The sequence below is a fragment of the Sinocyclocheilus rhinocerous genome, unplaced genomic scaffold, assembly GCF_001515625.1.
Source record: "Sinocyclocheilus rhinocerous isolate Xijiao unplaced genomic scaffold, SAMN03320098_v1.1 scaffold115, whole genome shotgun sequence".
In the NCBI taxonomy this organism is placed as follows: Eukaryota; Metazoa; Chordata; class Actinopteri; order Cypriniformes; family Cyprinidae; genus Sinocyclocheilus; species Sinocyclocheilus rhinocerous.
In genome coordinates this window covers 961,448-984,665 of record NW_015650001.1, presented here as the reverse complement: position 1 = coordinate 984,665, position 23,218 = coordinate 961,448, and the positions used below count along the sequence as shown (strand labels likewise).

The 23,218-nt window shown below is 38.5% G+C and overlaps 1 protein-coding gene across 3 annotated transcripts in view; it reads left to right on the top strand.

Moving 5' to 3' along the window:
* Positions 1-23,218, top strand: part of LOC107711219 (adhesion G protein-coupled receptor L1-like) — a 173,847-nt gene that overhangs the window by 135,575 nt on the left and 15,054 nt on the right. For all 3 annotated transcript variants that reach the window (XM_016516159.1, XM_016516157.1, XM_016516158.1), the window contains 13 exons: positions 3,218-3,425; positions 3,737-4,001; positions 4,178-4,505; positions 5,063-5,365; positions 8,661-8,764; positions 11,418-11,603; positions 12,733-12,771; positions 14,277-14,457; positions 15,676-15,798; positions 16,499-16,704; positions 18,356-18,529; positions 18,787-18,996; positions 22,187-22,407. In XM_016516159.1, the coding sequence (XP_016371645.1) occupies positions 3,218-3,425; positions 3,737-4,001; positions 4,178-4,505; positions 5,063-5,365; positions 8,661-8,764; positions 11,418-11,603; positions 12,733-12,771; positions 14,277-14,457; positions 15,676-15,798; positions 16,499-16,704; positions 18,356-18,529; positions 18,787-18,996; positions 22,187-22,407 (2,548 nt within the window). The remainder of the gene's footprint in view (positions 1-3,217; positions 3,426-3,736; positions 4,002-4,177; positions 4,506-5,062; positions 5,366-8,660; positions 8,765-11,417; positions 11,604-12,732; positions 12,772-14,276; positions 14,458-15,675; positions 15,799-16,498; positions 16,705-18,355; positions 18,530-18,786; positions 18,997-22,186; positions 22,408-23,218) is intronic.

The window sequence follows — 23,218 nt, the reverse complement described above, 5'->3', positions numbered from 1 at the left end:
GTTGTTGTTGTTTTTTGACTAATTATCCAAATAATGTATAGTCCTACAAAGCTATTATTATCAGAGCATATGAGCAGAGCATAGCATAGCAGAGCATAGCGCGTCACTGAAGGTAGCATTATTTTACCAGCGTTGCCCAGTACAGCTGAACTAGCCTACACCATGTTACAGCACAGTAGCGCTACTGCAAACCGGAACAAGTAGGCCTATACTGCATAGAAATTTCCTGTCAGCGCATTATTTTAGCGGACGTTGCTTTTCCGATGAGCATGAGCGGTACACGAGCAGAACGCACATTCATAGATCGAAATATTGAGCGGAGCGTCAAACCGCGCAGTGACGAGAGTGAAACCTGCGTGCTAAACACTGCCAGTCGGGGCGCGACGCGGCGCGCCATATATATTATTATTATTATTATATGTAGCCTATATTTTCGGTGCACAAATCTGAAGTAAGTCCATACATTCGATTTAAACGCGGACGGGGCTTTCCTGGTAACTTTCAGCGATGCCGCCCTCTTTATTTTACTAACTTACTGCATGCTGAAGGTGACCCAGCTGACCTCACCAGAAAAAAACTCAACACCACCATCTAGTGGATTGTAAAGAAATTGATTTTATTATTCTACCAAATAGTATAATAAAAGATCGATACTTGGCGTCCGTGTATCGATACAGTATTGCCGCGGAAAATATCGCGATACTATGCTGTATCGATTTTTTTTTCCCACCCCTAGACCATAGCCATGCATTTTACCAGTTGGTGAGACTCTTCAAACAACATGATCTTTCTAGTGAATCCAACTGACCAAGATAGTAATGCTGGTCCAGTTAATTTGAAAGCATTGTGGGATTAGTAGCACACAAGCATCCTGTACTGAGAGTAGCATCCAAGAGATATGCTGGTGAAGTTATACTGGTTTTCTCTGTAGGGCATTTCTAGGAAGAGTTGGTGCTTATTTCTTCTACTTTATTATGAAGGAATTTTTACAGCTCCTTCAGGATGAAGACTGCACTTGATAGGTTCATAGGTTCATCAAGGGATTTCTATAGCTATCGACCAAATTATAACAATTATCTCTAATATGGTGTTCATAGATGTGTGTCTCTGTGTGCTTGTGTATCATTTACTGATTACAAAAAGCTTTGGCCTCACTCATTTTTGGCGTATATGTGTGTGTATGTAGCAACAGTAAGTATTGGCTGTCTGGGACACACATAGCCTATGGCAGGAAAACTCCCCCCCCCCCGCCCCCCCGGATGTCCTCGCAATCCGCACATGCTCACAGTTGTCCCCTGTGACGGCATAGTGCTGATGATGTCTGCTTTCTCTTTCCATAGACACCTCCAGCTCCAGCTCCCTTTCCCCATACCCCCAGCAGTAGATAGATTCTCTCAGGTCCCCATGCCCTCTCAGTCTGGGAGTGAGAAACTGCGTCAGCCAACTAATTCACACCAATCCCAGGTGAACGACCTCCTTCAGAGTACAGAGATAGAGACTAGTGTGTGTATGAGTGTGTGTCTTGATCAAGTACTCCTAGCAGATAAAAGTTGAGCACTGCAGTTGTTTTCGTACATGACTGGCATCCTAACATTCGTCCTTATTTAACATTAAACACAAAAACACATTTTTACATTACAGCAGTGCTTTGTGGTGGAACAAAAACCAACTTTATATAGAGACCCTATCTCAAATGGCACACTGATTGTGGACTCGTGGTATGGTGGCCCTCATGAGTTTCCTAGAGATAATAGGGTATCCCATTGGGCATTTTAAATTTCAAAAGGGTCATCGTAAGTGCTCCCCTTGTGGTAGCTGGGTGCCCTCAATGCATACATTTGCAGAGCCTGCATGTGCTGATGTGTACTTCCCAGTGGACTATTACCCAACAGCCAATATGTTCATGTGTATACTCGAAGGAGGACAGCGGGTACCATTTGGGACAGGGCCATTGATGTAAGAAAACCCTGCTGGAAATTCAGTTCCATGCCAGCTAAAGGTGGTTAAGCTGGTTTGTTGCTGAAATAAAATGGTCTACCACAGGGGTGCAAAACTCTGCAGAGTTTAGTTCCAACCCTGCTCCAACACATGTAGTTTTCAAATAACCCTGAAGGACTTGATTTGCTGGATCAGGTGTGTTTAATTAAGGTTAAAGCTAAACTCTGCAGGCCTGTGGCCCTCCAGGAACTGAGTTTTGCACCCCGGGTCTACTATGTGTAACTTGCTTGGCTGAGATAGTCTTCCAAGTTGAAACCAGGTCCATTAAGATGATGGTGCATTTGTTAAATCACTTTTTCCAAAAACTGGTCCTACTGTACCTCTAATACTGCACATTTTTTATGTCTCTACAGTCCAATACACCTAATTGAACTCATCAGCTTGTTATCAGAGACTCCAAGACCTAAAATGGGTGTGTTAGATAAGGGAGACAGACAAAATGCATACGGTTGGGGATACTCCAGGACGAGGGTTGGGAAATGTTGTGCTGAATATCTAGACCTGTTTCGACCAACTTGGTCCAGCTTGAACAACATGAAATCAGTTAGCATTAAAACCGGGTTTCCCTGCTGGTTTGAGGAACATGGTAACTGGCTTTCTGCAATTCCAAAGTGGTCTACCAGCTCTGAGCAACTTGACCAAGATGCTTGAACCAGGTACATCAGTTGGAAGTCCAGCTGACAAACAGTCTATGCCAGCTCAGTGCAGTTAATGACCATAAATGATCGGTCAATCTAGAAAAAATGTAAAATCAGCTAGCATCAGAAGCTGGAGTTTTTCCAGCAGGGAAGTTGAAGTGGGGCAGGGTATAAAAAATGATTCCCAGCAATATATAAGCACCAGCAGCCAGGATTGTGTCATCTCCCCTCACCAGCCTCTAGTCCAGTGTGCAGATACTTGACTAATGAACATTAACACTCTTTCATTAGAAGAATGGTCATTTATCTCATGTCCTCTTTCCCATTTCTCTCTCCCTCTCTCTTCCTCTTTCTTGCTGCCACATTCTCTTTCATGTTATCATCCCTCATGGCCTCCCACCAATTCCCCTTCTTTCTTTATCCTCCATCTCTCCATTTGTCTTCCCGTCAAATTTCTCCTCTTTTTAATCCTATCACACCATCATTCTGTGCATTCTTGCTGTCCCCTCCTTGTTATTTCATCTCTCCCTCTCTTTATCTATTTTTGTCTTTCTTTCTCTCTCTTTATCCCACATCTCCAGTCTTTGTATGTCCTGGGACTCTATTAAGGGTGCAGGCAGCAAGTTTGCTGCAGGAGGCGGAGCATCAGTCGGGGGCATGGTGTAAGGATCCCCTCCAGTCTGGTGACCGTCTTTACGTCATGCCCTGGACTCCGTACCGCACAGACATGCTGTACGAGTATACTTCATGGGAAGACTTCAAGCAGAATCGAGCCACGACCACTTACAAGTGAGTGAGGACCACAGCTTGGGTCTAGAACCAGTAACCATCCCTGTGTACAATCTACAAGATAATAATTTATCAAAACTTAGATTTAGCAGTTTTTTGTATATGCTTCTTGATTTCTCAGGAAGGGTTCTTGAGTTTCTTCTTAATGTTATATTAAAGATTCTGCAGATTAGCATACTGATTCTAGGTATCACTATCAGGTATATAAGAGTGTAGAATCCTGATTTAGTTTCAGATCATAATGTTTCTAAAATATAGCTGAAATTACATTTATAGCAAGTCATCTCAATTATCCCACTCTTCTCCCACAGGCTGCCAAATCGTGTGGATGGAACAGGCTTTGTCGTGTATGATGGTGCCGTTTTTTACAACAAGGAACGCACACGCAATATTGTGAAATACGACTTGCGCACACGTATCAAGAGTGGAGAAGCAATAGTCAATAATGCCAACTATCATGACACCTCACCATACCGCTGGGGGGGCAAGTCTGATATTGACCTCGCAGTGGATGAAAACGGTTTATGGGTCATCTACGCTACCGAGGCCAACAATGGACGACTTGTGGTCAGCCAGGTCAGTGTCACTGAAAAGTGCAATTTAAAGCTATTGTATTTCAGCTGAGATCGAATTGGAATTATGGTTACATTTTAAGGATCTCCATTTTCCAGAACTGTGGAGTAATCAAGTTATTTTGGTGTATCATATGAACACAACCGAAATCCGAACCCTTTACTCTCGCTGTCTTTTAGGTTAACCCCTACACTCTGCGCTTCGAGGGAACCTGGGAGACGAGCTTTGATAAGCGACTGGCGTCCAATGCTTTTATGGCGTGTGGTGTTCTATATGCTGTTCGCTCTGTTTATCAGGATGACGACAGCGAAGCAGGTGGAGATCTGGTGCTGTATGCGTACAACACCAACCGAGCACAGGAAGAGCCCGTCCACATCCCATTCCCCAACCCCTATCAGTATGTGTCCTCTGTGGATTACAACCCACGAGACAATCAACTTTATGTCTGGAATAACTACAATGTGCTGCGCTACCCCCTAGAGTTTGGCCCACCAGATCCCACTGCTGGTAAGTGACAGAGAAAGAGCGAGCTTAGCGGGAGGCGGAGGCTAACAGACAGTTTGATCTGTTAAGTGTCAACGTTCTGTTAGTGTTCCCCTCTGTTTCTTCAATACATTGTCTTTATGGTTTAATTAGCAGTGGTCATTACCGTTTTGTCAGATCAGAAAAAGATTTCTAATCAATTATTCATTCTCATCTTCTTGCCATGAACATTCTCTGTCTGTCTGTCTGTCTCTCTCTCTCTTTCTCCTCCTGTATTTCGCTCTATCCAGTTCTCAGGGGGACTGTGGGAACGTATAATCATGCATTAAAGACTAGCAAATGCTCCTGCTGCTTTAGTTATCTTCTTACCAACTTTCCCATATTCCTTTTGCAAGACACATCAAACGTTTAGGTTTTCCTTTCTTCTGTTTTGTCTTCTTTTTTTCGTCTTCATCAAACATCCGCCGACATTCTCGCTGACTCTGTAGGTGTTCTGAATCTGCTTCTCTACCTCTTATGCACTTGTTGCCTCGGTTTCAATTTTCTTTGCATTCCCGTTTGTCCTTCTCTCTTGCTCTCAGGTCCACTCGGCCCCACTCAGATGAGCAGCAGCACCACCACCGCAGCCGGACCTGTCACTTCTAGCTCCATCCCCTCAACCATGCGACCTCTGCCCCCAACTGCTCACCCAATAGGGGCCATCAACAAGGCACCAGACTTGCGACCTATCACCGCCACTGTGCCAGTGACTCGCAGACCCCTGCGCGTCCCACCACAGGGTCCCGAGCTCCAAGTGTGCGAAGCCAGAGTAGCCCGAGGGGTGCAGTGGCCTGCCACCCAGAGTGGGGAGACTGTAGACAGGCCGTGCCCTAAAGGATCACTGGGTGAGTGATGATAATGGTGTGACTTTAATGAAAATATTATAGACACTTTCAAATAATGATTTTGACTTGAGAAATTCAATAAAAAAAATTCCTGTCTACTGATAGCTGCACAGATATCTACTGGGGTGTAAACATTATAGCATATTGTGTCAGTGCTGCTTGACATTTTAGTGTGTTGCGCTTAAGGTTGCAAAATTCCATGAATTTTCAAGACTGGAAACTTTCCATGGGAATTAACGGGAATATATGGGAATTAATGGAAATAAACTGGAAATTTGCAAAATTGCAGGAACTGGGAACTTAAATGTAGTTGAGAAAAAAATCTTGCAGCATAATTTTGGTTAAAACAACCAGATTTAATGCAATTTCAGTTGAATTTCTACCCTACACATTGCTCAATAACATGCACAGAGCACACTGCTTACTGTAGGGCTATTGAGACCACACCCCCTACATGCACTGTGCTTTCCTCCATAACATGAACAGATCATTTCTTAAATCCTGCACACAAAATATCAAAATGTCCATCTTGGTTAGTATTCATGTAAATTATTTGAATATTACAAAATATGTGTGTAAAACTTCCTTGTGCTGTGTGTAATATACTGAGCAACTAAATTAGGCTATACCATTGTAAAAACAAATACACTGACTTAAACATTTAGGTGAGATGATAATAATAAAACAAAAGTCTAAAAATGACCCTCCCCCACACACAATCCCACTTAGTCACCTAAGAGGGGGATTCCCCTCCATTTTCTCTGAAGCCACACTTGCTTCATTTGAGCCCACAGACTACATCTAAGTTTTGATAATCTAAATATAGTTGACCTATGGGATTCAAGTTTAACTAGTAAATACCAAAAAGTGTTTATACAGTAGCTAGCTAGCCAGTAAATCAAGATGAAAAATCTAAGCAAGTTAGCACTGACAATTTGACAATTTATGAGGCATGTGCTAGCTAGCTCAAGCTGTGATGCTCTTTCTGCTAGCCAGTTTTCTATTATCATACAGAAGTACAGTACTGGTCAAAAGTTTGGACACATTACTATTTTTAATGTTTTTAAACTTTGCATCTCTTTTGTTCATCAAGCCTTCATTTATTTGATCAAAAATACTGAACAAAACAGTAATATTGCGCAGTATTACCGATATTACAATTTAAAATAATGGTTTTCTGTTTTAATGTACTTTAAAATAGAATGCATTTCTTTGTTTAATAAATTAAATATAATGTATTTCTGTGATGCAAAGCTGAAATTTGATCATCATTACTCCAGTCTTTAGTTTCACATGATTCTTCAGAAATCATTCTAATATGATTATTTATTATACATTTTTGGAAACAGTTGTGCTGCTTAATATTTTTTTTTATTACCTGTGATTCTTTTTTTCAGGATTCTTTGTATGAATAAAGAGTAAAAAAAAAAAGAACAGCATTTATTTAAAATAGAAATCCTTTTTTAACAATACACTACCGTTCAAAAGTTGGGGTCAGAATTTTTTTCTCTCTTTTTTTTGAAAGAAATTAACACTTTTATTCAACAAGGATGTGTTAAATTAATAAAAAGTAATAGTAAAGACTTATATTGTTATAAATGAGCCTATGATCAAACAAAATGTTTCCAATTAATTCCCATAAATTCTCCAAAAATCCTGTAAATTCCCATAAATTCCTGGTAAGTTTCCAACTTTGAATATTGCCAAAATTCCCCAGATGAAGTTCCCATGGAAAGTGTCTGGAAAATTTTCAAAAATTTACTGGAAATGTTCCGCCCTTTTGCAACCCTAGTTGCGCTTGGTTACAGCATGATGTAGTGGCAGAGGGAATCACAACTTTACAGGAAGGAAGGGTACGTGATGTTTATGACATAAAGGTCACACAATGTTTGTTGAGACAGCTTTTCATAGAATTGTTTGTTGTGTTTGGTCTACCTGTGTTGTGTATGCCACTGGGTTCATGTACACATTTATGTGTATACGCCCATTTCTTTGTGTGGAGAGCTTGCTTCCTTTTCCTCCTTATCTCTATATTCTCTCCAGCTGGCAGGTCCTCTTGGGAGTCATAGATAAAAGGCAGTCCTTTGCAAATGAAAGAGTGATCTTCAAACTCAGCATGGGTTAGCCCTGCAAAACTGCCGAATTAACAAAAATGAGCCACTAGACAGTCTACAAACGACAACATCCCCCCCTCCCCACTTCTCCATACAACCGCCTCATCAAATGCCTCTTTCTTGTCGTGGGAGAAAAGCGATTGCTCCCTCTGTTAGCATCTCTCTCTCCCAGCCACTGACAAAACATTGTCTTTCTTCTGTCACCTTTTTCCGTCACTGAAATGACAGACAAGTTAAATTAGCAGCGGCTTTAATTGGTGAATCCTGGCAGATCCTTCAAAGCCAATCTATTGTGGATGAAGGAGTGGAGAGGAGAGAAAAGCAGACAGCGGCTGAGAGAGAGAGAGAGTGTGTAAGGGAAGGAAATCTCCGGGTGGCTCTGATCTCGCTGTAGCTGCTGTAGTGCTGCTTCGCTCCTCTATAATGGAGGCAAGGGAATTATGTAGTGCCCCAAAAAAAGGAGAAATAAATCAGAACTGACTTCATTTGTGCTTCTTCAATGTCGCCTCACTTCGCCTTGATTACAGCATTAGTTATTCTCAACCACCTTAATGAGATGCATCCTGGGATGGTTATTAAAGAGTATTGAAGTTCACAAGTAGTCTGGACATCTGTTGGCTGTATTTCCTCCACTTGCCACTGTAACTCCATTTTTTTCCACAAAAAAAGGTACAAAAAAATAAAGAAATAAATATATAAAAAGATTGTAAAGATTTATATGTAGTATGTAAACCCAATGATAAGCTTGTGTGAGTGGTTTTTGTGTGGGTGTGCTGACTGTTAGTGTAAACAGCTTATATGTATATATATATATATATATAGGGTGCGATTTGCCAAGGGGGATTGGCGGGATTTTAAAAAACATCCTACGAACCCGCTCCGATGTCCCGATCTAAATCAAATGATTTGCGATACGCTCTTTGAAGTCCCGATCTGAATGAAATGATTCGCGATACGCAATCCAATTGGAGCGTTTTGAAACAGTGAATCGTTTTGCGACGCAATGGTTTAACTGATTCTGAGTTTCAAAAAGCTCCGTTGATGCCATATATATATATATATATATATATATATATAATATATATATATATATATATACACACACACACACACACAAAAGACTTTAAAACCCAAGGTCACTTTCTGTCTGTCCCTCCTAATATCTCGTCTTCTGTTTTCAGGCATCGCATCCTTTCAGTGCCTGTCCTCTCCTGTGCTGTGGAGTCCTCGCGGCCCTGATCTCAGTAACTGCACCTCGCCGTGGGTCAACCAGGTGGCCCAGAAGGTGAGACCACTAAAAGGTTGCTTTTTACTTGCTCTGACCCCCCGTTCCCTGTCCTGCTCTGTTTGCTATCTCAGCTATTATCATTCCGGCCTCAGCTCACATTACCGCACGCAGGTCATTCTTTTGACATGATTTGGAACAAAATCTCTCTATTCTATCTATTTCTAAGAGAGAGCTTAAAAGCATCTCAGGTTAAAGTCACACTGAACTTACACATCAAGGACTGTTTGTTCTGATTTTCACATGTATTACAAAGCTTTTTCATTTTACAAAGCACTTTTTAGGCATCATATCACTTCCAATTTCAATTTTAGTCTCCCTCTCTTTGATCCTTCAGAATAAGTGGACTTTAAGACTTTTATATAAACTTTGTCTTTGCTAATGAAATTAGCTCCATGTTCTGTCTGATGCCTAATATAGTTTGCACTTCCCTTTATTCCAGTAACAAACTCAGTAACAGTGACAGATTCACAACACAGTCCAACTCAGGACTGTTAAGATCAGACTGGAATGATGAGAGACTTGTTAAAAATAAATTCCAGCCCCTCTTTCCTAACAACCTTGGAAAGAATGTGCAGGATATGCAGAGTAGGTTTATTATTATCCTTAGCTCTGACTAAAAAAAAAAAAAAATGCTAATTGAAATAAAACTGAAATAAAATAAAATGTATATATTAGATGAAAAGCTTAGTTCAGTTAGTTGGCAAGGCAACATTTTAACTGTCATTCAGTTTAAGTTAAAATTACTAACTGGAAATAAAAAGTCAAACTGTAAAATTCTAAATAGTAATGTTTGAAAAGCAAAAAAAGTTAACTAAAATTAAATGTATAATACAAATAATATAACAATAAAAGCTAATTAAAAATCTAATAAAAATTCTAGTAGTATTTAAATAATACTAAAATAGAACTGAATCTGAGGAGATGTTTCCTAGATATAACATTTTGTGTGCAAACATTCAAGTTCTATCCCTTAAATACAGGCTAGGTGATGCTGGTTAAACGTCTCTTCACATCCCGATAGCAATCACTAAGTTAAGTGGTCTAAATGAATTTATATTTATTTATATCGTCTGTGGAAGGCATAGGACATTAAAATGCTCATCCAATCATATCCCTCGGTCCGAGGGCTACGATAGGCTCTCCAACCTGCCTGTCAACGTGTGTATTTGCATACCTCTGCGCACTCTCTTCACGCAGACATGATACGTCATCAGCGCGCTCCGTTACGCTGTTGCAGACCGAGTGAGAATGCAAGTGTTATTATTGTAATATTATATGCTTTGTACTATAATGTTTTCTCACCGTTGAATGAGACATGAGTTAATCTGGCAGCGTTACATTCAATCCTCCATAAACCGTCTGTCGTCGTGTCGCTGGTTAGCCTCTGGTCTGCCTGTGTGTGTTCATGTGTTTTGGAGGAGGCGTGGCTTTGGAGAGTGATTATGCAGGGAGTGTGAGATCTTGTGCTTTCAAAGCTAGGTTGCTATCGCTAGCCTCTCCGAAATCGCCTGTCCTACATTTAAGTTGTGATGATTGACATGGAGAGATCAACACAGCAACATTTTGACTTCTCAGACTACACTACAAACATGGTTGGCAACAGTTTTACCCCATTGTTGGGGCTGTTGTTAACCAAAGTAATGTTAGCAATCACAGATGTACAGTATTATCATCCTGAACTTATTAGCAAACCATGTTTTGTTTAATAGTTCCATACACATGCAGATTTAATATAAATGTGGTTGTCACTATTGTAAATTAGTGAACTCTTTCTTCATAGAACATAATTAAGGACTCAAAAGAGAAATGTCAACTGTAAAAGGCGTTAGTAAATAAATGGCATTCTTCAAAGGTTAAAAAATCTAAAGATTCACATTAAATTAAAATGTTCAGTTACAGAGTTGGCATTAATGTGTGTGTGTGTGTGTGTGTGTGCGCGTTTTTGTGACAAATGAGGACATAAATTTGTATAATGACAAGGGTATGACATAGGTATTACAAGGAGAAGGTGACTTTTCAGGACATTACCCCATGTCCCCACTTTTCAAAACGCATATAAATCACACAGAATGGAGTGTATTGAAAATCTGAAATAGCACAAAGTTTCCTGTGAGGGGTAGGTTTAGGGGTAGGGTTGGTGAAGGGCAATAGAATATACGGTCTGTACAGTAGAAAAACCGTTACCCCACTTTTCACAAAAACAAACCTGTGTGTGTATGTGTGTGTGTGTGTGTGTGTTTTACATACTATTCTAACAGCATTGTTTCTGAACACCACAAAGAGTGGTTACAGCATAGCACACTTTGATGTACCTTTGAGTACCTTAAACACAATGGACTGGTTTTTTTTTTCTTTTCTTTTTCTTTTTTTTCTAAACGTCAAGTGACACATTTGCTTCAGGGCAATTACAAGCTATGTGTCTGCTTTCAAATCAAGTGAGTAATTGTATCACGTTTCACGCTTTCATTTTTCCCTTTTTTTTTGTTTTTGTAATAGCTTGGTTTAGAGAGTCATTAAAGATTTGCTGTCTTTTGTCTGTGCGTCTAGCAGCATAAACCCAGAAACCCCCAGCTCACACCCCCACAGCATACAGCAGGGGATTGAGCTTTAGAGACCAGACTGTGTGTGTGTGTGTGTATTCACTGTTTAGATAAAAAGCGGAGAGAATGCTGCAAACATCGCTGCTGAGCTGGTGAACCACACGCAGGGCCGCATTCATGCCGGTGATGTCAGTTCCTCTGTCAGACTCATCGAGCAGCTATTGGATATATTAGACGCACAGCTGCAAGCACTCAGACCCGGGAATAAGGAATCGGCAGCCAGGAACTACAATAAGGTGACACATGCATGCACACACACTCACACACACTTGCCCTTTAAACAAACCCTTCATGTTTTGTTTGCTGCCACATCAGTGTGCACAGGAATACCCTCTAAACTCACAGCCTTGACATGAATCACATGAATGCAGGATCTGCATATACCTATTTTTCTGAGCGGTTGCAATTCTGGCTTACTTTTTCCCCATTTTAATGTGTCAGTAGCTCATTTTTTGAGATGTTACAAATGGGGGGAAAATAATCAATAATAATACATTGAAAAACATTAATAATTAAAACGTTAGTATAAAAAATTATATTACATGTTGTATGATTAATTGTAAAGTTTTTTTTTTAATGTTTAATATATCATATATTTCACACATTTTTGTTGGATGGAAAATAACTAGATGGTTTCTGCAACAATATTTAACCTTTTTTAATATACAAATTATTATTATTATTATTATGTAAGATGCATTTGAAATTGACTGAAAACCTATTTGAATGGGCATGATTCTTCTGCATACACTTTTTTGAGTGGTTGCAGTTTTGGCTTTTATTGTTTTAGTAGCTCATTTTATAGATTTTATAGATAGACAGACAGACAGACAGACAGATAGACAGATAGATAGATAGATAGATAGATAGATAAAGAGTATATAATGAGTATATAATTATATATTTTAATTATTAGTATATAATTATCAAAAAGTTATAAATTACATTACAGTTTTATATAGTTGTATGTAATTAATTGTAAACAAAATTAAAAAAAGTATTACAAAGTGTGTGTATACACACACATATATAATTATATTATATTATATATATTTTATATTTTATATTATATATAATATATAAATAAAACATATAATGTTATTTCACATAATATGTTCTTTCAAATGAACCAAAATTGAATCTGAACTTGACGGCATGAATTTTTTATGGATGGAAAAGAACTGGATGATGACTTCTGCGAGCACATTTAATGCCATTCTTTAAATATGCACGTTAATTATAATAAATGCGTAGTAGTAGTATTTTTGTAAGTTGCATTTGATATTGACTCAAAATCAGTTTGAATGGGCAAGACTCTTCTTCATGTATGTGTGTATCTGAAAGCAGTTTCATTGTGTCTTGCAGTGGCAGAAGAGAGAGAGGACCTGCCGGGCTTATGTTCAGGTATTGTGCAGCGTTATCTGTATGAGTTCACAGACACACATCACCTCTCGTATCTCTTCTTATCCTCCGTGTCACTGCGCACACATACCGGTGCTTGGTTCCTATCCCGCACTCGACTGTGAGCATTTTTCTACAAAACATTCTAGGGAGCCTGTATTTAAAATGCATTATAAAGATATTAAAATACAGTCATAATTTCCTTATAATACACCTGCGCTGTTCAGTGCTGGCTTTGAAGGGCCACTAGACTAAAATACTGCAAAGAAACAAAGGGAAATAGATACGAAAGTATTGTGCATCAACATCAATGAACACAATTTGCTACTTTCTAGTTTGTTTTAGGTGGTATTATGTCTCATTCTTGAGAAAAGTTGATAAATGGACAAAAATCTGTGGTGCAACACAAGTCATCTATATTTTTGGCCCAATTTCCTTTAAGAGTGTGTACATTTTTAATTCATATAGACCACTGTTTGGGGTCAGTATATTTTTAAAGAAAATTAAAACTTTAATTCAGCAAGGATGCGTTCATTTGATCAAACGTGACAGTAAAGACAAAATATAGCAAAATATTTCTATTTCAAATAAATGCTGTTCTTTCAAACTTTCTATTTATCAAAGAACCCTGAAAAAAATGTCACGGTTAGTTTGGGGACCAATTCTCGCTATTAACTAACTATTAACTACCACTTTTGCCCCGATAAACTCCCAATTTGCTGCTTATTAATAGTAAGGTAGTTGTTAAGTAAGGGGTAGGATTTAGGGATCTAAAATATGGTCATTAAGGGATCTAGAATAAGGCATTAATATGTGCTTTATAAGTACTAATAAACAGCCAATATGCTAGTAATATGCATGCTAATAAGCAACTAGTTAATAGTGAGAATTTGGCCCCTAAACTAAAGTGTTACCTAATTAATAATAATAAATGTTTCTTGACTGCTAAATCAGCATTTTAGAACTGACACTGAAGACTGGTGTAATAAACTTTGCCATCAAGGGAATAAATACTTTTTTTTAAAATATATATTAAAATAAAAAACTCTCGTTTTGATTTTATGAGGTCATAGTACCATGAAGTATTATATTACATTATATTGGTGGTTACTTTTAATGAAAAGATATAATGCATTACAGTATGGCATTATGACTGCATTCATTATGCATAACATATACAGGCGTCATAGAAAGTGCCATCCATATTTTTTATTGCATATGCCTACCTCAGATGAATTTTAACTGCAGCTGGTTTGTTGTGTGTCCGTTGTGTGTGTGAGAGAGAGAGAGTGAGAAAGAGACTTCTAGCAATCTTGCCCAAGGCTTTCTTTTAGCACTCTTCTAATTTACAATAGCCTATAAGATGTTGCTCCTAAGTAGAAATACATTTCAAGTGTTACGCAAGATTCACAGATGTGACATTCACAGAGAGTCATATTTTCTCATCTTTGACGTCGAGTGTAATTATGATGAAGTGTAAGTGTATTTGTTTGTGCATGTGTGCGCAGGCGGTTGTGCAGACTGTGGATAATCTTTTGCGTGCCGAAGCTTTAGAGTCATGGCAGGACATGAACAGTACGGAGCAGGCGCACACCGCCACCATGCTACTGGACGTCATGGAGAAAGGAGCCTTCCTGTTGGCCAATAACATGTACAATAATCACTTCTCAGACCATGCTGCCAATGTCGGTGAGTTTGTGTTGACGAGAAACTAACTGGCTTTGTGTTCCTAGTAAAAATGAAGGTTTCAAAAGAGGGTTTTCACACTGATGCCATAGAAGAACTATTGTGGGTTCTCCACAGAACCTTTGAGTAAAATGTTCTTAAGAGAACCATCTTTTGTCCAATGAAAAGGTTTCATGGATGTTAAAGATTGTTCATGGAACCATACCTCTAAAAAATGCTGAGTTAAAAACAACCCAAGTTGGGTTAAATATGGACAAACCCAGCGACTGGGCAGTTTTATTTAACTCAACTATTGTTTAAAAATGACTCTATGCCTGGCTTAAAATGAATCCAAAACAGGTTGGAAATTAGAAGTCAGACACTTTTTTACTAGAGGCACCAGTAATAATCAAAAGGTGAACGTTTATTAATAAGTGTTTCATAAATGTTTAGTATTTCATTATTTATTAAACGTATTGATAAATGTTTGTTTATTAAATATATTAAAACGTGTTAATATCCAACCTATTTGGGGTTCATTTTAAGCAAGAATATATAGTAATTTTTATACAAAGACTACTACCCAGGCGGTTGGGTTAAACATGTAAAAACAACCCAATCACTGGGTTTGTCCATATATAAACCTTGTTTAATAGTTATTTTTTATTTTTGTATTCAGTGTTCAAAACTTTAATGTTTTTGAAATAAATCTCTTGATTGATAAGTCTTGACAAGTCTTGTAATGATTAAAAATACAGTAAATATTGTGAAATGTTATTACAATTAATAATAGCCGTTTCATATTTGAATATATTTTAAAAAGTAATTTGTTCCTGTGATGACAAATTTTCAGTGTTTAAAACTGTGCTGCTTGATATTGTTTGGAAACTGATACATTTTTGGAGGGAATCTTTGATGAAGGCAAAGTTCAAAAGAACAGCATTTATTTGAAATAGAAATATTTTGTAACATTATAAATGTCTTTACTCTCCCTTTTGATCAATCTGATCAATTTGTGTCCTTGCTGAATAAAATTATTCATTTCTATATAAAAAAAAAGAATACAAAATACAGATACAGAATACAAAATGTATGAAGTTTATAGTGCCCAGTTAAATAACTCTTTGTAGCTTTTGACTACTACTTCAAAATGAGTAACTTTTATTGTAACCTTTCAGGGCTTTTTTTTGCTGTGTTATTACAGTTCAAACTCTCAAAGTGTGTGTTTTTGTGTGTCTTCAGATCTAGAGGTGCGCGTGTTGAACACAGAGACAGAGTCTCAGGATTTGTCGTTCCCTCAGAATGGTCCCAGTGACAGCAGCATCCAGCTCTCGGCCTCCACCTTCAAACAGTACAGCCGCAACGGTCAGTCACAGCTCTCTCTCTCTCTCTCTCTCTTCTTGCCCCTTCCATCTCGATGTGCGACTCGCCCCCATGCAGTTTCACTGAAGCTTAGCAAAATTTCCACTTCGGTTTACCCCGTTATTGGTTGATAATAATAAGCCTAATCAGATTAACAAAAGCGCTGAGACCATTTCTTCCCTGATGGTTTCTTAACGGCGCTCTTAATCGAATAGCCCGAGAGGCGACTAGATTACTATCATTTTCAGGCTGACAGAGCAATCTCGGCACTCTTTTCTTTTCTCCCGCTTCTCTCCTTCCTGTCCCCTCCATCTCTTAGCCATCTTATCCCGCCATCAGCTCTCCTACTTCTCGCTTTTTCCACCATTCAGCCTCTTTTTGAAGCCGCGTCGTCGTTCGCTGCTTCTCATCGGGGACAGGTTGGGCGGGGGGAAGTGCGATTAGTATGATTGAAACAAACGCACATGAAATATTCATACGGAAGAAACGGAGTGAGTGAGTGCTGAAGGGATGAATGTTCCGTTGCCCTCCATATTAAAATTCCTTCATCCCCCGATCACTCACTCACCCCCTCCCATCCCAAATCATTTTAACCTTCACTCAAGTCACTCTACCGCTCCCTTTTTCCTCTTAGTTGTTATTCATATCCTTCCGCCACTCAGTAACTCTCTCTTTCTTTCTTGTGCTGTGTTTCTCTGTACAGGCCAGGTAAAAGTGGTCTTTGTGCTCTATAAGAATCTGGGTTCGTTCCTGTCCACTGAAAACGCCACCGTGAAGATGGAAATGGAGGCGGGGCCTGGTGGGCGGGGCCTGGCAGTGAATTCACACGTCATCGCAGCGTCGATCAATAAAGAGTCCAGTCGAGTGTTTCTGACCGAGCCTGTGGTGTTCACACTTAGACATTTACAGGTACATAAAACTCACACAGTCACTCACAAGCAAACAATTACATTAGAATTTCATTACATTACATTTAGTAAACAAGCAAGAAAACATTAGTTACTTTCACACATGGGGTTACATTCGCGAAACATAAACACATTTCTGTGTAAATGATAATTTTTTTGCATTATGATTATTTCATTATCCCTCACTTCCCCTAAAATCACCTTTCCTCAGACCTCAGTACTTCATGTACACTACTGTTCAATATTGTAAAAACATTTACATTGTCTTACAATTCAAATAAATGTTGTTCTTTTGAACTATATATTCATCCAAGAATTTTTTCAATGTATGCTTCAGACACGGGTCATGACGAGGCGTTCCCCATAGCGACCCCTAGAGGACGCAGTTCGAAGTTCCCATGAAAGGGAACAACTGTTTTCAACATATACAAAACGTTTCTTGAGCAGAAAAGCAGCAAATCAGATGAATATAGAATGATTTCTGAAGGATCATGTGAGACAGAAGACTAGAGTAATGATGCTGAAAATTCAGCTTTGCATCAAAGGAATAAATTGTATTTAAATGTATATTTTAAATTTTATTTATATATATATTTTATATTTTTTGTATATATATATATATATATATATATATAAATGCAAATAAATGCAACCTTTCTTCCACAAACCTTAAAAAAATCTTACCAGACTCAAACTTTTCATATATATATACACGATCATCAAGCATTAAACAGCATATAAATCTAAACTTCATAATGTTACCGAATGGAATGTCGATCCAGTATGGAAGCAATCTATTCCATTTTTTTTTTTTCAATTATTGTTCTGAATTGGATCTAGACATAGTATTTTACAAAAGCACAATTTTTTGTTCAAAATGTTGCTTTTTTCATGAAACTTACCCATATTCAAGTGTTAATAAAAAAGATTGCACAAAGCTCGAATAAAACGTTTTGTTGTTGTTGTTGTTGCAGAGGCTCTGTTTGTTCAGATATTCATACAACAAAATATTCTGGGGGCCATTAAAGATCTGTGAAAATTATAAAAAATGCAGGCAGTGGCTAACAACTTAAAAAATATAAATAAATAAAAAACACTGATGAGGAAAGATTGAAGTGGCTAGCAACACCACAAAAAAGCTCTTCATTTAATACATGTGTGTTTTGCAAATTACCATTATTTTGTCAACACTGCAAGCAGAAGATCAGTTTGAGACCATCATCCTGTAGTGTCAATGCATTCATCAGCGTGACTGCTACAGTACATGTATCTGCATATTTATAATGAATATTTGCTGTGACAGAACTGCACACATTTGTGAGCAAATGGAAGCAGCAGGAAATTGCTCGTGCCCTTTAAACGTGAATTCTTCTCAACATGTTGGAACAGACGAATCCAAACATAATTCCTTTTGTCGCTTCTGTAACACGTCTCGGTACTCAAGAATCAATGAGAGATTTACTGTTTATAATTCACTCTAATTGTGCTGCCTTTGCAGTGCAGAAACTGCTATTTCAGACAATACAGTGAAAATCAATTTGGAAGTGCTAGATGGTCCCTGACCATGAAGGCTTCGCACATGACTCCTAAACAGAAAACATTATGTGTGAAAGCCAATCTTTTCCGGTCTCTCTGTTGGTTCTTCTTTGCAGCTGGAGAATCATTTCAGCCCAAACTGTTCATTCTGGAACTACTCCGAGCGTTCGATGACGGGCCAGTGGTCATCTCAGGGCTGCAGGCTGATGGAAACCAACAGCACACACACAACTTGTTCTTGCAGCCATCTAACCAACTTCGCCGTGCTCATGGTACACCACGAACCTGACGTAAGACAGATTCCTTCTTTACATTCATCACCTGCTTGCAAACAAATCTGAATATAGCTCTCATGCACATAAACAACTTTTCCGTTTGCACACAGTCTGTAAGACAAACACACATATCTGTACACATAAGAGCAAAATACACAAACAAACACACTGCAATTTCAGCTTGACATTTCCTGGATTTTCATAAGTCACTCTCCCTCAGGCAGCCTATCCGTTTATGCCATTTCCCTTATCCATCTCTCGGTCTCTCTCAGTATCCAGGCAGGATGCACGAGTTGATCCTCTTTGTGATCACATGGGTGGGTATCGTCATTTCGCTGGTGTGTCTCGCCATCTGTATCTCCACCTTCTGCTTCCTGCGAGGCCTGCAGACTGACCGCAACACCATCCACAAGAACCTGTGCATCAACCTCTTCATCGCCGAGCTCCTCTTCCTCATCGGCATCGACAAGACGCAGTACCACGTGAGTGGATTCGTGATCTATATTAAGGGGAGAATGCACTGGGAATGAATTTCACCCACTGATTGTAGTGTTTATGTGCACCCACCGATAGAACATGCTGTCTGCATTGTTTTAGCATCCGATTAACTGAAGGAATTAAATGCAAACTGCATTAAGTGCAGGTAATTTGCATTCATTTGCATGCCACGGTTCAGATGAGTTCTTGTTCTGAGTGCTCGGTTGTGGAGGATGCAGCAGACTATCACAATCTGATGTACTTTACTGGGGTTTCATTCCCCACGTTCTTGCTCTCTGATCTAAATGAATACTTTCATTCAGCAAGGATCCATTAAAATAATCAAAAGTGACATTAAAGACTGTCAAATAAAGACTGAAAATCCTGAAAAAGCAGCACAGCTGTTTTTTAACATTGCTAATAATAATAAATGTTTCTTGAGCAGCAAATCGGCATATTCGAATGATTTCTGAAGGAGCATGAGACACTGAAGACTGGAGTAATGATGCTGAAAATTCAGCTTTGCATCACAGGGATAACTTACATTTTAAAATATATTAGAAGTAGAAGTCCGTTATTTTCATTTGTAATTATAGTTCATAATATTATTGTTTTTACTGTGTTTTTATCAAATAAAGGCATCCTTTGTGAGCATAAGAGACTTTTTTCAAAAACATTAAAAAATCTTAATGGCTCCAAACTAAGTGAATGGTAATGTATATAAAACAATACATTTCAGAAACACAAACATTACCCTTGTAGCGTGTTATTCACATGATGGAACATTTTTTGGAGCTAGTGAAAACACTTTCACTCTGACTTTCTAAAAAATTGCCTCCAGGTAACATTATGCAACTCTGCTGTATTATATGTTGATTATGCATTTACTGCGCATTTAAGCTGCTCCTCTGTTGATTCTTTGGGGTGTAATTTTTACTTTGAAGCAAGCAACATTAATTAGATGAGTTTTAAGGTTATTGTTTTAAAAGCTGCAATTGTTGATTGTCAGACTTTCCGAACATCCCAGCAATAGGCCGTGTTGCACTGTGAGATCTCTGTTGTCATTAGTATCAGACTGTATGACAGTAAAAACAAGAAGATTCATCTTTAGTGCTCCTGTTCGTTTTTCATTTGACGGTCATAGAAGAAGCCACACTGCAGGACTGTGCCTCAAAACTTCTGACATTGACAGAACCCCACTGAAGGAAAATTTAATCTGTTGTCTGTGAATATGTCAAACTAGCGATCTAAGAATACAGATATTGGCCTAGGATCAGAGGAATCTTAGGATTTTCTCAATTTGTCTCAGGCGGCCAAATTGTGGCCAAAATAGCACAATGTATACCCGGCTTAAGTTGGTTTCTTCTGTACTCCTGCTTTAACTGAAGTGTCATGTCTTGTCAGGGATGGGGTCATCTTTTCTTTTCTTTTTTTTTTGGTTGGCCAATTAAAACAGTACCCAGTGTGTTGAACAGAGTTTTACATTGACCGCTGAAAGCATATCTGTTGACAGTTGGTGTTGATGAGGTTTGTGTTTTAGTCAGCCAACCAAAAACGAAAACCCTACTGAAACAACACTTCTGAGGAGAAGAACAACCAATTAAAACATTAAACACTGTGAACGATTTAAAGCTGCTGAGTTCACATTGAAAATTATACCCTAAATGATCAGCTCTGCTATGTTTTCCGATTCAAGAGCAGCTGATTGAATGCAGAATCAATATATCATACAGCGATCTTCAGAAATGAAAATGAGCATGGACACGTTTTAAAATGATTAGGATATTGTGACTTATTAGTTTCATGATCATACAAATTGTAATGCCTTTCACATCAGTCTATTGACATCGAAAGTTCCCTGTTGAAAGCAGTGGTGTCATCTGATTGGCTGATTTAATGCATCTCTTCCAGAGTTCAGGCTGCATTAGTATGCTGGCAATCGAAATCATTTTACAAGGTGCCAAGGTTGCTACAATGAGCTCTTCAGAAGAAGAACTTGTAGCTGGATAATGTTTGCAGGGGTTTTTTTCTTTTCTTTTTCAGAAGATATAGTTTTTTATGAGGCACTTAACAAGTAAATGATAAATCCATGAGCAGATCTGTATCTTCCGCTTTGCAGGGGCGTAGAAACAATATGTAAAGTGTGGGGGCTGCATTATGAATCAGCCTCTCTTTGCAAGTATGGTTGCCAAGTTGCTGTGGATACATTTATAAAAGATATGATTTGAAAGCTTAAAAGCCAAACTTTCCAGAAACATCAGTCACTATAAAATATACACAAGTCATAAAAATTTCATTATTAAGCCGAAAACTTAGTTGCGGCAACTACGAATATAAAAAAATATTTATTTTTTTGTCGAAGACTACTTCTTTTCTGTTGTTCACTTCTTCTCTCTTAAGAAATGTACTTCCTGTCAGGCTCAGCGCACAAACTGTGCCAAGCACGACTTGAGTCATGCATATTAATAATGTTATGTGACGTTCGCACTAAGGGATTTGCTGAAAGGTGGATGTTTTTAGGTGAGTGCACTTGCAATAGTGGGATCACTGTTTGCCGCCTGCACATTCGTTCAACCAGTCGATTGGCAGATGCTTCTGCTGGGAGTCCTTTTATGTGCCGGCTACATTTTCTTTTTCTTCACACTGCAGCCCAGCAAAATAAATCCCTTTTAAATATGATTATCATCTGAAAACAGAGGAGGGATGCATTTATTATGTTTTTTAAAGTGTTGGAGGACAGAGTTTTATGCTAAAAGTCACTTAAAAACAACATGTAATTCACATCAGAGGGTCTCAGAAGTAGGTGCTTCTGGACCAAAATAAAGTGCAATGTGGATCAGACTTAATGGGATAGTCCCCCCAAAAATGACTGAACACGAAAGAAGATATTTTAAAGAATGTTGGTAACCAAACTGTTTCGGTTCCCATTGACTTCCATTGTATTCTTTGTGCAAAACGTTGAAGTCAATGGTCATCAAGCCTGTTTAGCTACTCACATTCTTCCAAATATCTTCTTTTATGTTCCACAGAAGAAAGAAAGTCATACAGGTTTGGAAAAAAAAAAAAAACACGAAGGGGAGTAAATTATCAGTTTTGGATGGACTGTTCCATTTATGTTCATAGTCACTATGCACTATACTTTGTCTGATATTTTTCTCACTAACCTCCTTTTCCCTCTTTTTTGTCCAAATACAGATTGCATGCCCCATTTTTGCGGGCCTGCTGCATTTCTTCTTCCTGGCTGCGTTCTCCTGGATGTGTCTGGAGGGAATCCAGCTGTATCTGATGCTGGTGGAGGTCTTTGAGAGCGAATACTCCCGAAAGAAATACTACTACCTGTGCGGCTACTGCTTTCCTGCCCTGGTGGTGGGCATCTCGGCAGCCATTGACTACCGCAGCTACGGGACTAAGAAAGCGTACGTGTCAAGCAGTCTTTTCGCACTCGGCCATACAAGGGCCACTGGTTTTTGAGCAGGGGACGCGACCCCCTTTTTAAACCATTTGTTTCATTTAAATGGATTCCAGCAAAATGGCTCTCTGGGAGTTGAAATTCCATATAGTGCAGTATCATCTTTCACTAGGAAACATACACTGGTATTATGTAGTTTGGAGTTCAGTTGGATGATTGGCCGCTGACATGTGATCCTAGCCTAACCAAGGTCATCATGTGAATTATAAATGAAGCCAATTAAAGATGTTGCAAGCACCTTTTTTTGGAATAGCATGCATAAATCTGACAGATCCTGTCCTGATAATTCACTTTACAAGAACACATCTCAAAGCTGCATCTCACATTATTTTTAACATTACAGCAGAAAACTAATCTTATGTAGGTTTTTGACGGTCATGGAAACCCTGGAAATATTAGGGAGTATATAAGCTACTGAAAACAATCTTCACATAAACCCATTATAATAAATGTCATATTTTCTTGTGCCCTTCAGCAGAAATATACAGAAATTGAAATCGAAGTTATCAAACACTAAATTCTAAATTAAATATATATGAATCCTTAAAGCTAAAAAAGTTATTTTTTCCTCTTTTTTTCTTTGTCCTTTGATTAATAGACATCACAGCAGCTGGTTATTAGCTTATTTTGGCTGCTATTTCTTTAAGAGCTGCCACTGCTGAACATGACGCGGATCTGACACGCATCATATTTTCTCTCAACTCTTTTTACCTTTTCTGACCCACTTCAGGTCTTAAAGTCTCTATTAATGAGCTGAC